The 15,883-nt window shown below is 43.7% G+C and overlaps 1 protein-coding gene across 1 annotated transcript in view; it reads right to left on the bottom strand.

The window, feature by feature from the left end:
* Positions 1-14,080, bottom strand: part of LOC124795959 (odorant receptor Or2-like) — a 37,380-nt gene extending 23,300 nt beyond the window's left edge. Inside the window, exons 1-2 of the mRNA XM_047260039.1 lie at positions 13,670-14,080; positions 9,199-9,298 (exon numbers count right to left, since the gene is read on the bottom strand). Of these exons, the coding sequence (XP_047115995.1) occupies positions 9,199-9,298; positions 13,670-13,875 (306 nt within the window). The 5' untranslated portion in view covers positions 13,876-14,080. The remainder of the gene's footprint in view (positions 1-9,198; positions 9,299-13,669) is intronic.
* Positions 14,081-15,883: the final 1,803 nt, after the last annotated feature.

The following is a 15,883-nucleotide window of genomic DNA, read 5'->3' on the forward strand; positions in this document are numbered from 1 at the left end:
CACCTACTGCCGGGTACTCCATATCAGCGACGTCAGTAGTCATTAGACATCGTGAGAGAGCAGAATGGGGCGCTCCGCGGAACTCACGGACTTCGAAAGAGATCAGGTGACTGGGTATCTCTTGTGTCATACGTCTGTACAAGAGATTTCCACACTCCTAAACATCCATAGGTCCACTGTTTCATATGTGATAGTGAAGTGGAAACGTGAAGGGCCACCTACAGCACAAAAACGTACAGGCTGACCTCGTCTGTTGACTGACAGAGACCGCCGACAGTTGAAGACGGCCGTAGAGTGCAATAGGCAGACATCTATCCAGACCATCACACAGGAATTCCAAACAGCATCAGGATCTACTACAAGTACTATGATAGTTAGGTGGGAGGTGAGAAAACTTGGATTTCATGGTCGAGCGGCTGCTCATAAGCCACACGCCACACATCACCCCGGTAAATGCCAAACAACGCCTCGCTTGGTGTAAGTAGCGAAAAACATTGGACGATTGAACAGTGAGAAACGTTGCGTGGAGTGACGAATAACGGTACACAATGTGGCGATCCGATGGCATTGGTATGGCGAATGCCTGGTGAACGTCATCTGTCAGCGTGTGTAGTGCCGACAGTAAAATTCGGAGGCGGTGGTGTATGGTGTGGTCGTATTTTTCATGGAGGGGGCTTGTTGTTTTGCGTGGCACTATCGCAGCACAGGCCTACATTGATGTTTTAAGCACCTTCTTGCTTCCCACTGTTGAAGAGCAATCCGGGGATGGCGATTGCATCTTTCAACACGACCGAGCAGCTGTCCATAATGTACGGCCTGTGGCGGAGTCGTTAAACGATAGTAACACCCCTGTAATGGACCTGCCTGCACAGAGCCCTGATCTGAGTCCTATAGAACACCTTTGGGATGTTTTGGAACGACGACTTTGTGGCAGGCCTCACCGACCGATATCGATCCCTCTCCTCAGTGCAGCACTCCGTGAAGGACGGGCTGCCATTCCCCAAGAAACTTTCCAGAACCTGACTGAACGTATGCCTGCGAGAGTGGGAGGTGTTATCAAGGCTGAGGGTGGGCGCACTCCATATTTAATTCCAGCATTACCGATGGAGGGCAGTGATTTACAGCCAGGTGTCCGGATACTTTTGATCACATAGTGTATATAAAAAGAACAGATCAAGAACAAAGCTCTCCAGCGCATCCACCACGTCCAAGAAATTTGCTAATTGCTATCCCCACGAAACTGCAGGGGAAATACAAATGCACCAACGTTTCAAAGACCATGCCGCAAAATTACATCGTACGTCACGATACTCGCTTAATAGTTTCATCCTAGGCTGACGTGTCAGATTCCTGTTCTTCATAAGACACTACGGAGAGTTTGAAATAATTTCATCCAAGATATTGATGCAAAGTTTCGTAATGAGAACTTAACACCACCACTTCCCTCCCCTTGCCGGCGAAATACTAGTTCTGAAAGTTTCTCCCACTGCAACGTATCGAATCGAGCGCCAGCAGAGGCCTGCTTTAGCAACCTTGGCTACGCAGTCATGTGATTAGTTGCAGAGATTGTACACCATATATCCGGGTGCGGTTTGGCTTTCTTTAACCGTGAACATGATCTGAGTAACTTCATCTTCATCCCATACAACTATCTTCAAACAAACTATTCATTCAGGTTTTTACTTTGGGATTAGTGGGTTTAACACTCTGGCGGTCTTATACCTGTTACCACAGTTTCAAAATCGTATATCTAAGGCAATGATTCCACATAACATCGAAATCAAACACTGCTTGCAGTAATGTAGGCGATGATGCAGTCAAACAGTTTCTTTCTCTCTGTTTCATGTTTCGTAACGAGTTTTGCAGTTCGTAATGAGTTTTGCAGTTAACGGAATATTCTTTAAAGATGAAATTTTTTAACTTAAATGCTTTGAAGCGTATAAAGTAAATCACAAGTTGTTTTAGGCAATCATTCTTTGTGTATCTATTCTTTTTCTCTTTTTATGCCAGTTTTAAAGTCAGATCTGTACGACGTAGTGTCAGAACACTTGATTTTCACGCTGCTGTGCCCTCGGGCTCTTGTAAGGACAGCTTTATCTGAACTGAAAACGAATATATTTGTCAGCACACAGCGAATTTCGTTGAAATAGTTTGATTAGATAGCGGCTTGTTGATTCTCATTAACGCAGGGGACTTTGTAATGCGTGTATGTGTGTGTTTGTGCGTGTAGCAATGTACACAGGATCCTAATAGCGCTTGCCCTTGACTCTGATCTACCATCCATGACGAAAATGAATTCAGATAATTCTGTGGCAGGCGACGTGTTTTGTGGCGTATCCACAGGATAAGCTCTCCGAAGGAACTTCATCACAACTCATAAATATTTTTTCTGTAATGTCAATAAATGAGTTTCCCCCCGTTAGACCTCTTTTCTCTTTAAGTATATTTTCTCTCAATATCAAATTATTGCATATCTAGGTAGCAGCGTAATTTTTAAATGAAAATATCTATTGCTACCAAGAAACAACTGAAATATTTTGTGTAGGGTTTCTCTTTACTATTGTCGTGGAGAGGATGCATGGGTTTGGAATCTGAATAATACTACCAATGATCGCAACTAGTTTGATAAGGTTACCAATTTTCTCATTGAATTTTGTATTATAGTGAGGTTTTACACTCTTTTACTTCTGATACAATATTTTTCCACCTCTGGAGCAATATTTATTGTGTATCGGTTTTTAGCGTTGTCTTAAGTACGCTGAGTCGGCTGTGATTCTTACCTCTCATGCCTACTTTTTGCCTTCCGCATTGTTTCTTCTGTGGCTACAGCTTCAACACTGCATGTAGTGTACAAGTTTGCAATATTGTGATGTGTTTTAGGATACAATATGAAACACCTAAGTTTTCTCCTATGATTTTAGATACGTCGATGAAGGTACCCAATTTCCTTCTTTAAAATTTAAAAATGGGGAAATGAAACTGAGATTAGGCTACTGGATATGGTGTTCATTCACACACTAAACTGTCAGTAGTTTAAGAGACAGGTTCTGTTAAAAGTTAAAGAACGGTAGATCACTCGAGGAATAAATTTTTCAGATAAATATTTTAGTGTAATGTAACTGCCGCAGATGGCAGTGTATTTGTCTGCGACGAACTCTGCTTTAAACATCATAGAGCTTACTGCAGCTTGTAATAACTAAACTGTCCTAGTAGGAAACTTGTTTAAGTTAACATCTGTATACTAGCATCTGTCCCCTTATTTACATTTCTCTGGTCTGCCACAGTAGATCATTTGTTGGGGTAGTTGACAGAGTTACGAAACGAGTATGAACACAAATGAGTTGTAATCTATCCAATATTTACAAAATATTTTGGTTTGCATTATGGTATGAAGTAGGTATAAAGTAGGTTACATCCACAAACCTTATTAGTGAGCGGTGTATTATTTATAACATTGGGGATGCTTAGCCAACCAAAACTCAAGAAATAAATCGAAATAGGTTGAAGAATTTATTGCAGTTCTTTTTGAAGTTCACAAAATGTGATACCCAAGTTAATCTTGCATCGCATATGATATCCAAGAGTTGTACTTGTAGTCTTAGCCCTTCATACTTGCTCCACTCCCCTGCCATATGCACATAGTTTTAAGTTTCGCGAAGTAGTAGTGGTAGTAGTAGCTTTATTCATCCGTAGATCTCTTTTTACAAGGATGTAGGACATGTCAAAGTACTTACAAATTTAGATCAATTTAAAATAAGCTAACTCGTATACACATATATTTACAGACTTCTAGGTAGAGACAATCATTAAATTTACTCCTGGTATACAATACTTTTTTTACAAATAACTTATTAAATAATGTAATGCCACATTGTTCACTCATACAGGGTGTTTCAAAAATGACCGGTATATTTGAAACGGCAATAAAAACTAAATGAGCAGCGATAGAAATACACCGTTTGTTGCAATATGCTTGGGACAACAGTACATTTTCAGGCGGACAAACTTTCGAAATTACAGTAGTTACAATTTTCAACAACAGATGGCGCTGTATGTGATGTAAAAGATATAGAAGACAACGCAGTCTGTGGGTGCGCCATTCTGTACGTCGTCTTTCTGCTGTAAGCGTGTGCTGTTCACAACGTGCAAGTGTGCTGTAGACAACATGGTTTATTCCTTAGAACAGAGGATTTTTTTGGTGTTGGAATTCCACCGCCTAGAACACAGTGTTGTTGCAACAAGACGAAGTTTTCAACGGAGGTTTAATGTAACCAAAGGACCAAAAAGCGATACAATAAAGGATCTGTTTGAAAAATTTCAACGGACTGGGAACGTGACGGATGAACGTGCTGGAAAGGTAGGGCGACCGCGTACGGCAACCACAGAGGGCAACGCGCAGCTAGTGCAGCAGGTGATCCAACAGCGGCCTCGGGTTTCCGTTCGCCGTGTTGCAGCTGCGGTCCAAATGACGCCAACGTCCACGTATCGTCTCATGCGCCAGAGTTTACACCTCTATCCATACAAAATTCAAACGCGGCAACCCCTCAGCGCCGCTACCATTGCTGCACGAGAGACATTCGCTAACGATATAGTGCACAGGATTGATGACGGCGATATGCATGTGGGCAGCATTTGGTTTACTGACGAAGCTTATTTTTACCTGGACGGCTTTGCCAATAAACAGAACTGGCGCATATGGGGAACTGAAAAGCCCCATGTTGCGGTCCCATCGTCCTTGCATCCTCAAAAAGTACTGGTCTGGGCCGCCATTTCTTCCAAAGGAATCATTGGCCCATTTTTCAGATCCGAAACGATTACTGCATCACGCTATCTGGACATTCTCCGTGAATTTGTGGCGGTACAAACTGCCTTAGACGACACTGCGAACACCTCGTGGTTTATGCAAGATGGTGCCCGGCCACATCGCACGGCCGACGTCTTTAATTTCCTGAATGAATATTTCGATGATCGTGTGATTGCTTTGGGCTATCCGAAACATACAGGAGGCGGCGTGGATTGGCCTCCCTATTCGCCAGACATGAACCCCTGTGACTTCTTTCTGTGGGGACACTTGAAAGGCCAGGTGTACCGCCAGAATCCAGAAACAATTGAACAGCTGAAGCAGTACATCTCATCTGCATGTGAAGCCATTCCGCCAGACACGTTGTCAAAGGTTTCGGGTAATTTCATTCAGAGACTACGCCATATTATTGCTACGCATGGTGGATATGTGGAAAATATCGTACTATAGAGTTTCCCAGACCGCAGCGCCATCTGTTGTTGAAAATTGTAACTACTGTAATTTCGAAAGTTTGTCCGCCTGAAAATGTACTGTTGTCCCAAGCATATTGCAACAAACGGTGTATTTCTATCGCTGCTCGTTTAGTTTTTATTGCTGTTTCAAATATACCGGTCATTTTTGAAACACCCTGTATCTCATTATCAGTCACTGCACACACTATACACACAGTGTTTCATAACACTTCACTCACTACATACACACACACATACACACACACACACTCTCTCTCTCTCTCTCACACACACACACACACACACTGGTGATCTTGTACCGTAACTTCCCATTTGCTATCCTGAAAAACTGAGTCAGCATCCCTCCATAATGAGTTAGATGTTGAGCTCAGAAAGAGGAAGAGGTGTTAGTATTGTGCCATGCATAGCTTGGGGGTAAGTATTTCTAGAAAGGAAAAAAAAGAAGGAAAAAAACATAAAGTGAAAGCGTTATGTGGAATGTTGGATATTTTATAATCATTATTATTATTATTATTTATTTGTATAATATTTTTATCATACCCTTGTTTTAGCTAAGTACAATGTATAAAATGTATTGCATAACAGGTACTTCTTAGCTGCCATTTTAAATTAGTGTATTTTTGCAATTTCTTTAATCTCTTTTGGCAATTATATTGATCAGTTTTTATTCCTTGGTAGAAAATGCTGTTTTGAGTTTTATGTTTATTTTTTCTTGGTAAATATAAGTTGAGTCTATCTCTTATTGCATGGTAATGGACAGAGCTGTTTGTAAAGTAATTACCAATGCCATTTTTGATATGTACAACTGCCTGGTAAACGCATTCACATGGAGCAGTTAAAATCCCCAGTGTTCTGAACAGTTCTTTACAATCAGCTCGACTAGTATTTTGGTTATTATTCTTATGGCTCTTTTCTGGAGTTGAAAATTGTGTTCATATTTTGTGCATTTGTTCCCCAAAAAAGCCTGGAGGCGTCAACAGTGTGATATACGTGGGATGTTCAATAAATAATGCAACACTTCTCTTCCTCGGCCAATTTTGGTTGAAAAAATGCGGCGTTCCTTACGGGAAATCGTGAAATATTTTCACTTCTGCCCCTGCACTTTCCGTAAGTTCCAATAGGTGGCGGCGCTATGTATAGCCTCCAGAATGGCGGCTGTAATGGAAGTGCGTTCCAAGCAGAGAACTCTCATTGAGTCTCTTTTGGCGGAAAACCAGAACATCGCACACACTCTTAGGCGCTTGCACAGTATCTACGGAGACCTGGTAGTGAACAAAAGCACGGTGAGTCGTTAGGAGAGGTCTCGGTCATCATCGAAACAAGGTCTCGTGTATTTGACCGATCATCCTCGTGCCGGCCGGCCGCACACAGATGTGATTCCTGCAAAGTTGGAACGTGCGGACATTCTCATTCGAGGTGATCGACGGATCACAGACACCTCGCTGCTCAACTGGACGTCTCTTTTGGTAGAGCTGACACACTAGTCCGCCAGTTGGGGTACTCAAAGGTGTGTGCCCGCCGGGTTTCTCACCACGTAACAGAAGACCATTGTAAGGGGTTCATTAGGGGTTCATTACTATTCGCTAGCTCACTTGAGGAGATGTAATTTCGATGAATTGCGCACGCGCTGCCTGCGATATGGAATATCTATACTACAATAGAATCGCAGGTCAGAGCAGTGTTGGCAGTAAGTAGAGTTTAGTAGCTCGCAGAGAGCAGTCGTGTTTTGTAGCTCACACAGAGCACTTGAATTATGGAGTTCGGACACGGCGGTGCAGCGGTTGACCTGAGCGATGTGGTACAAAGTAAAAAAAAAAAATATTATTGTTCTTTGTTGCCGCGCGCATATGTTAATTGCCACAACTGATTTAACCACAAATGTAATGTGAAAGTCCCATGTAATTCCTTGCAGAAATGTTTCAATAATAACTTTTGCCAGTCATTTATCTGAGTTTAAAGATTTTACGAATTTTTCCTGTGCGTACTCATGCCCATTAAGCAAAAGAAAATCAGTTGTTTTCCTACAAATGAAAATCTAGTGTCCAGCATTGCACTGGGCTGTGCCAAAACAAATTTTCTTATAGGAGTAGATATATAGATAGCGTTATTCGGCGACATCATTGTGAGGTAAGAATTTTTCAGTTTATTCAGGATGATTTCACAGGACCATGACGCAGTGCTGCTGACGTCAAAACTTATTAATCTCGATATGCAGTGAGTCTTTAATGGAAGGTCACATAAAAACTTGAAATTTTATTATTTGAAAGAAATTTTTCTATCTGATACTTAAACGAGATTTTTCTGTTCGAAGGTTATACTAAATGTGAATATTATAATTATTTTTTCTGTTGGGAGGTTACACTTGTCGACATCCGGCCAGGAATGTATTTTGAGAATTTTCTGAGAAGTAGTCAGTTACATATCCGCTCTTATTTATCTAGTGTTAAATGTAGTTTGCATTTGGCGCAACACATTTACTAATTTGTCACTCACTTTTCATAGATCATTGCTCTTTGTTGTCATTGCATTTATTCCACTTTGTATCCGCTTTGTCTTGGTTTGATTTTGTGTCCACCTTTAATTTATGAAAAATGCCGCGAAAAAGTGCAAACAGTACATCGCGAAGTGTAATGAATGAAAACACCGACGTGAACAGTTTGGCAATGTAGGAGATACTCAGTGACATAATTATAATCTTGGAACTTTAGATAATCAGTGAGGGCCAACCACCAGTAACAATTCAAACTTAAATGATGAGCATACAAATTTAATTATGGCCACTGTAAATTTAACAACAATTGATGACGGGGCACGTTCCACCACATCGAACGCTGCCCAGTTTCACACATCAGATGTGCAAAATTTACACAGTGAGCAGATAAATGTTATCAATGAAGATGAATAATTTACTCAAAATATGTCAGATTTATTTAATTCTGATCTAGTGACCAACAGTGCACAACCAATCAGCAAACTTTTTCGTGAATCAGACAATGACCAAATGGTTACTAAACACGACTGCTCTCTGCGAGCTACTAAACTCGACAACACTGCTCTGACCTGTGATACTATTGTAGCATAGATATTCGTATCGCAGGCAGCGCATGAGCAGTCCATCGAATTTACATCTGCTCAACTGCGCTAGCGAATAGTAATGAACCCCTAATGAACCCCTTACACCATAAAGAACATCTGTGTGGAATTGCTTGCGAGTTACAAGGCTGCTCGTGACAATTTCTTGTCGAATGTCGTCACAGGCGATGAAACATGGGGTATTCAGTTCCAGCAGGAAACAGAACGGCAATCCATGGAGTGGCGACACACCACATCACAGTTCAAAGCCGCACTCTCACCCGGTAGTGCCATGGCAACCGTCTTCTGGGACCTTGAAGGGGCTCTTATGTTTGATGCCCTTCCTCATACTGCAACGACCAACCCTGAAGTGCACTGTGCGAACCTCGACAAATTGAAGAAACCACTTCAGCCTTTTTCGTCGCCATAAAAATGTAAAGGAACGTCTCCTTTTTCACAACAACGCAACCCCTTGCACACTTCATTGGACTGTTTTTCCTCATCCACACTTCAGCCGGGGTCTCTCACCTTCCGACTTCCATCTGTTTGGCCCAATGGTGGATGCACTCCACAGGAAGCAGTCATGGATAATGCAGCAGGACGTTGGCTCCGACTTCGACCAATAGAGTCGTACCATTAGGGAATACAGGTCCTCCCAGTAAGGTGGTACGGCCGCGACACTGAATGGAGATTACGTTGAAAAACAGTTTTGTAGCCGAAAGAGTGGGAAATAGTACGGTGTATTCGGATCCTGAATAAAACAAATCTGCTCTCAGAAAAAAAGTGACGCATTACTCACTAGTATGTAGCTAGGAAAGTTTCTGCATTCGTGCAGGGTGAAGTGTTACGTACGTAGGTGGCTGAGAAGAGCACCACGCAGGAGGAGACGGCTCCCACCAGGAACTGCAACATAGCCACCGGGTTCATCAGCGACTCCAGCAGGCCAACCAATCTGAAAACGTGCGGCGAGAGGTGACAGTGTCCATTAACGACATAGAGGAAACAAAATTTTCCCTTGAACTGGTGAAGCCGTACTTACCAGTGTGTCATAAAATGCCTAATCCCACACGCATCAGTAAACTGGGACGTTGCAGGGGGAGGTCGGGTGCCGGCCCCTGTGGCCGAGCGGTTCTAGGCGCTTCAGTCCGGAACCGCGCGACCGCTACGGTCGCAGGTTCGACCCCTGCCTCGAGAGTGGATGTGTGTGATGTCCTCAGGTTAGTTAGATTTAAGTAGTTCTAAGTTCTAGGGGACTGATGACCTCAGATGTTAAGTCCCATATTGCTCAGAGCCATTTGGACCATTTTGAGGTCGGGAAGTATCGCACATCGGATTCTACTGGACAAAAGCTGTGATAGCTGTGACAGCAGATGTCGCACCACTGCTGCTACGCAGGAACAAGAGTAAAGACAGGATTTTGAATCAAAACGACTGTACATTTCGGAACGGCGACAAGTTATCTGCTCCTAATGATTTTTTCGGTGCAAGAACAATTTCTGTAGTGTTGTGTTTTCTTTGCAGTACACATTTTTATTGTATACTTAGATACAAGGGATTTTATTCTGTATACTGTAGGCTATGACTATCTCTATCTCGAGCAATAACAGCCGGAATATTAAACTACTACAGCGGTACATTTGGGTCCCACCGGACAAAGCAACTTTGGCTTCTATTGGACAAAACACAAAGCATAAAAACTTAAATTTTTACTGTTTTTAAATAAGCAGCACTGGAGAAGTCGGTACGCAAATGAGATGAAAATTTTATCTTTTTATTTATTTATTTATAATTAAACTAGGAAGATTAGCGCCATCACACCCTCCGCCAAGTCTAGCCAGCCATTCTACATAACTGCACATTATATACTATACTACCGAACCCGGCAATGCTTTGCAATTGCTTAATATGTACGCGAGTTTGATATACATCCTAATCTCCTTCTTCCCCCTCTCTCTGTCCATCTTCTCCTCTCCCTCTCTCCGTCCATCACCTCCTTCATCCTCATTATGTCCATTTCCTTCTCCAATCTAACTCACCTCCTCCTCCTCCTTCTTCTCCTCCTCATCCATCTCCCTCTCTCTGTCCACTTCCTCCCTCCCCATCTCTATGTTTATTGCCTCCCACCCTCCCATATCTGTCCATCTGCTCTGTCCCGTCTATCTGTCCTTGAGCCTTGTTTAATGATGTTGCCAACGAAACCTTGATTGGGAATTGAAGGTTTTTAAAATCAATGCGTAAAGCGTTTGCAATCATTAGCATACGGGATATGAGAGACTTCTCCTGCTGCTGGGTCTTTGAGAACAAGCGCTTCTATGACTATTTCGCATAGTTTTAATCTGAAACAGGTGTAATTACAAAGTTTCGGACGATTTAGTTTCCGTTCACAAGCCGATAAGCCACAATCGCAACTTTCTTGTTTTCTGTTGAAATCCACTGCGAAGAAGAAAACAAAACAACACAGAGTAGTGTATGCAATTTTTGTTTAAAATTATATATAATTAAAATGAATATATATCGGAGAACAAATTGTCTAATGGTTTAAGTGCTCTGCTATCGTAGTTAAAAGTGACTGCGAGAAATAAAACAAAAAAATGTTAAATAACTTTCTTTGTCCAGAACTTGAAAGGCGTCAAGTGAACATGAGAGAAATATGATTTCAGCAGGATGGTGCCACACCTCATACGGCGAGAGCACCCATGGAAGTGATTCGACAAATATTCCCAGGACATGTTATTCCGAGACATGGTGATGTTTACAGGCTCACTCGCTCACCCGATTTGTCGATATGTGACTTCTTTTTGTGGGGATATTTAAAATTAAAAGTCTACATGAACAAGCCTCGGACAATCGATGACCTGAAGAATTCCATTCGTCAGGAAATTAAAGCCGTGCGGAATGAAATGTTGGAGAGAGCCATGCATAACTTTAGGGAGAGGATCCAGATTTGTATACAGCAAGAAGGACGTCATCTCCAAGACATTATTTTTCGAACCTAAAAAAGTATGTATATCTCAAAACTGCATTAAAAACTCTATCACCTAATGCTTGTTTTTATTATTTTTATCAAACCGTGTCCCAGTCATTCAATAGTGAAAAACATGCGTTTCCTGTGCTCCACCCTGTACAAACGAAGGCCATGGCGACACTGATTTGTCTACAGACCCCAGAGATGGCGCATTCAAGTGAGATGGCTTCATGTTTCACAGCTATCGATGGTTCATCTTCAGGGCATGCGCACGAGGGGCGTTCAATGAGTAATGCAACACATTTTTTCCCGAAAGTAGGTGTTTTATTCAGGTTTCCAATACAGCATATTTTAGTGACGAAACCCTATTTTTCAACATAATCATCGTTTAATGTGAGCAAACTTGTTGCTGCATCAATAACCAGCTCATCATCTGCGTACTGCTTCTCATGGAGTCCGTTCTTCACTGGACCACAGACATGGTAGTCGGAAGGTGCCAGACCCAGGCTGAGTGGCTCATAAGGAAGAACAGTCGAAAGAAGTTTTGTGTGCTCTCGGGTGCGCAGACTTCTCCGATGTCCAGTTGAGTAGCGAGGTGTTGGTGATCAGTTGATCCGCGCGTTCCAACACTGCACAAGTCACAGCTGTGGAGGTCGACTGGCACTTGGGAGATCAGACAGGTTTGCTCAGTCTTGTTGCATTGGTGACAGACGCTCACTCAACGACTCGCCGTGCTTTTGTTCACTTCCAGGTCTCCGTAGACATTGCGCAAGCGTCTACGAATATCTGCGAGGCTCTGGCTTTCCGCCAAAAGAAATTCAATGACAGCTGTCTGCTTGTAGCGCACCTCAGTTACAGAAGGCATTTTCAAAGATATGTATAGCGCCGACACCTGTCGGAACTTCACGAAGTTACAAAGGCTGAAGTGGGAATATTCCAGGGTGTCCCACAACAAATTCTAAATTTTTTTCAGCCAGAATCAGCCGAGAAAGAGAATGTGTTACATTACTTACTGAACGCCCTTCATACTTACTCTATGATAGGATCACTCCCATTGTTCTATAGGCACACCTCGTAAAAATTTCTTCGTGCAGCAGAAATGAGTAACTTTAATATTTTTAAAAAATACTTGCAGTGCGCCTTAGCAGCTAAAATTTTGACAGCGAATTTATTTTGGTGCATTCCTCCTACTGAAAAAGTTTAAGGCATGTCTCGACATGGCGGATTGGGTCATTCCATTCCCTTGTTAGTTTGATGTTGTCTTTGAATCTACTTTCATCTAATCGAATGACATGTTCCTGGAGACATACTGGGTCTTAACTTTGCCTTTGATAAGGACAGAAGCTGAAGTAATGGATTAAAATTTATGCCAAAGCCAGGATTTAACCCAAGTCTCCCACTTGCTAAGGCAAATGTGCTATCCACTACACCAAGGGTTCCCAACAAAATTTTCCCGAGGACCCCCCTCATCGAACATGATGGGTACCTTGTCATATCACAGTATCAAGTACCTAAAAAATCCAAATTAATAGTCTTTTTATACATTTTCTATTTTTGGTACTTAGAAAAAAACATTGACATATTCATTACTGAAAAAATATTGAGCTTAAAACTTTTTTAATTTAGCCATCATTGTTATTGTTAAATTTTTTATTATTGGTCAAAATCTTTGTCTTCAAATCTGGGTGTTTAGAATAACAAACTCTTTAAAAAAATTGAGAATGAACTGAAAATGACACGAAAAAATTAAGAGTGAGTGTATTGGTCTTTCCAGTGTACTACACTTGAGATTGCATTGAGTGAACATGAGTGAATAATAAGTAAACACTAATTTCATACAAGATATTATTTATTTGAAAAAATGCAGTTACAACAGAGTACGCCATCAGTAAACAGTTAGTTTTAATTTTCTGTTCTTAATTAGATGAGTTCAATCTGACCTTTGAATCCATTACTTCTGTAATATTAGGTTGAAAACTTGAAACTTTCACTCTGAAATCCTACCGCATGTCTTGCAGACCCCTCTGGCATAGCTCGCGGACCCCTGGGGGTCCGCGGACCACCTGTTGGGAACCAGTGCACTACACCATCCTGGCACTCTCACTGACACCGCTGCACAGTGGGAAAGCATTGACTTGAGTAGTTTGTGTAGTTACCTCAGCCACAGTGCCTCGTTGTTGTAGTGGATAGCACATGTTTCTAGTAAGCAGGAGACCTGGGTTCGAGTCCTAGCCTTGACACAAATTTTAATTTATCACTTCAGCTTCTATCCTACTATCACCTGTTCGAATTGTTACCAAGATCTGCAAAAGTTTCGAGATATTGACCAGTTACAAATATTACTTTAGGATCACCTACCTGATGAGCTCTTTGTGGGTATCGACACATAAGCACAGCTCATTATACATGTCACCGTGAGGTGTGGACACATCCTCTGGTTCAGCGCACAGTTTTATCTTCTGTGTTCTTTCCCGAAGGCGCAGTCCCGCTATTCTGGAAGCCAGGACCCTAAACTGCATCGAGATGTGTGCCATAATAGTCGCGAAAAAGCAGTCTGTGTTCATGTCGATGGAGCAGAAAAAGAAGGTGGCCACACACTGGTGGACGTACAGGAACCAGTAGGTGGGTGCCCGGGTAAGGTTCGGCCACGGGAGCTGCTGAAAGGGGAATAAGCGCACCTGGGGATACACGGAAAGTGGCAGCAGCGACCACACGACCAGGGCCGACAGGACGGACGAGAAGAAGAGGAAAGTGAGTTTGACGGACCAGCGCCGGGTCTCGCGGAGGGCGGCGGCCAGCTGCGGGTCGGCGTCGCAGAAGTCGCGCTGGCGCGCCCGGAGCGCGTCGACGCCGCCGACGAGGGCCGAGTAGCGGCGGTGGCGCGCCAGCAGCAGCGCGGCCTTGGCGAAGCCCGAGGACACGGGGAAGGCGTTGGAGAGCGCCAGCGTCAGCAGCTGCAGGTCGCCGGAGCAGGCGTAGACGGAGCAGGCGGCGCCCAGCAGGTGGCCGGCGCCGAGCGCCATGAGGGCGGCGGTGAGCGCGCGGAAGGCGAGAGGCGCGGGGCCGGCGGGCGGCCACACCCCCAGCGCGCACAGGAAGCGCACGTTGTGGCGCAGCAGCGAGCCGGCCGCCGAGCGCCACGTCACCGACCCCTCCTCCATCCTCTACCTGGAGGGGGCAGGTGTTTCTCCGTGACAAGTACACCACTGGCCATTAAAATTGCTACACCACGAAGATGACGTGCTACAGACGCGAAATTTAACCGACAGGAACAAGATGCTGTGATATGCAAATGATTAGCTTTTCAGAGCATTCACACAAGGTTGGCGCCGGTGGCGACACCTACAACGTGCTGACATGAGGAAAGTTTCCAACCGATTTCTCATAACACAAACAGCAGCTGACCGGCGTTGCCTGGTGAAACGTTGTTGTGATGCCTCGTGTAAGGAGGAGAAATGGGTACCATCACGTTTCCGACTTTGATAAAGGTCGGATTGTAGCCTATCGCTATTGCGGCTTATCGTATCGCGACATCGCTACTCGCGTTGGTCGAGATCCAATGACTGTTAGCACAATATGGAATCGGTGGCTTCAAGAGGGTAATATGGAACGCTGTGCCGGATCCCAACAGCCTCGTATCACTAGCAGTCGGGATGACAGGCATCTTATCCGCATGGCTGTAACGGATCGTGCAACCACGTCTGGATCCCTGAGTCAACAGATGGGGACGTTTGCAAGACAACAACCATCTGCACGAACAGTTCGACGACGTTTGCAGCAGCACGGACTATCAGCTCGGAGACCGTGGTTGCGGTTACCCTTGACGCTGCATCACAGACAGGAACGCCTGCAATGGTATACTCGACGACGAACCTGGGTCATTTTTTCGGATGAATCCAGGTTCTGTTTACAGCATCATGACGATCGCATCCATGTTTGGCGACATCGCGGTAAACGCACATTGGAAGCGTGTATTCGTCATCGCCATACTGGCGTATCACCCGGCCTGATGGTATGGGGTGCCATTGGTTACACGTCTCAGTCACCTCTTGTTTGCATTGACGGCACTTTAAACAGTGGACGTTACATTTCAGATGTGTTACGACCAGTGGCTCTACCCTTCGTTCGATCCAAACCCTACATTTCAGCAGGATAATGGACGACCGCATGTTGCAGGTCCTGTGCAGGCCTTTCTGGATACAGAAAATGTTCGACTGCTGCCGTGGCCAGCACATTCTCCAGATCTCTCACCAATTGAAAACGTCTGGTCAATGTTGGCCGAGCAGTTGGCTCATCACAATACGGCAGTCACTACTCTTGATGAACTGTGGTATGGTGTTGAAGATGCATGGGCAGCTGTACTTGTACACGCCATCCAAGCTCTGTTTGACTCAATGCCCAGGTGTATCAAGGCCGTTATTATGGCCAGAGGTGGTTGTTCTGGGTACTGATTTCTCAGGATCTATGCACCCAAATTGTGTGAAAATGTAATCATATGTCAGTTCTAGTATAATATCTTTGTCCAATGAATACCCATTTATCATCTGTATTTCTTCTTGGATTAGCAATTTT

The sequence above is a fragment of the Schistocerca piceifrons genome, chromosome 4, assembly GCF_021461385.2.
Source record: "Schistocerca piceifrons isolate TAMUIC-IGC-003096 chromosome 4, iqSchPice1.1, whole genome shotgun sequence".
NCBI classification, from domain to species: domain Eukaryota; kingdom Metazoa; phylum Arthropoda; class Insecta; order Orthoptera; family Acrididae; genus Schistocerca; species Schistocerca piceifrons.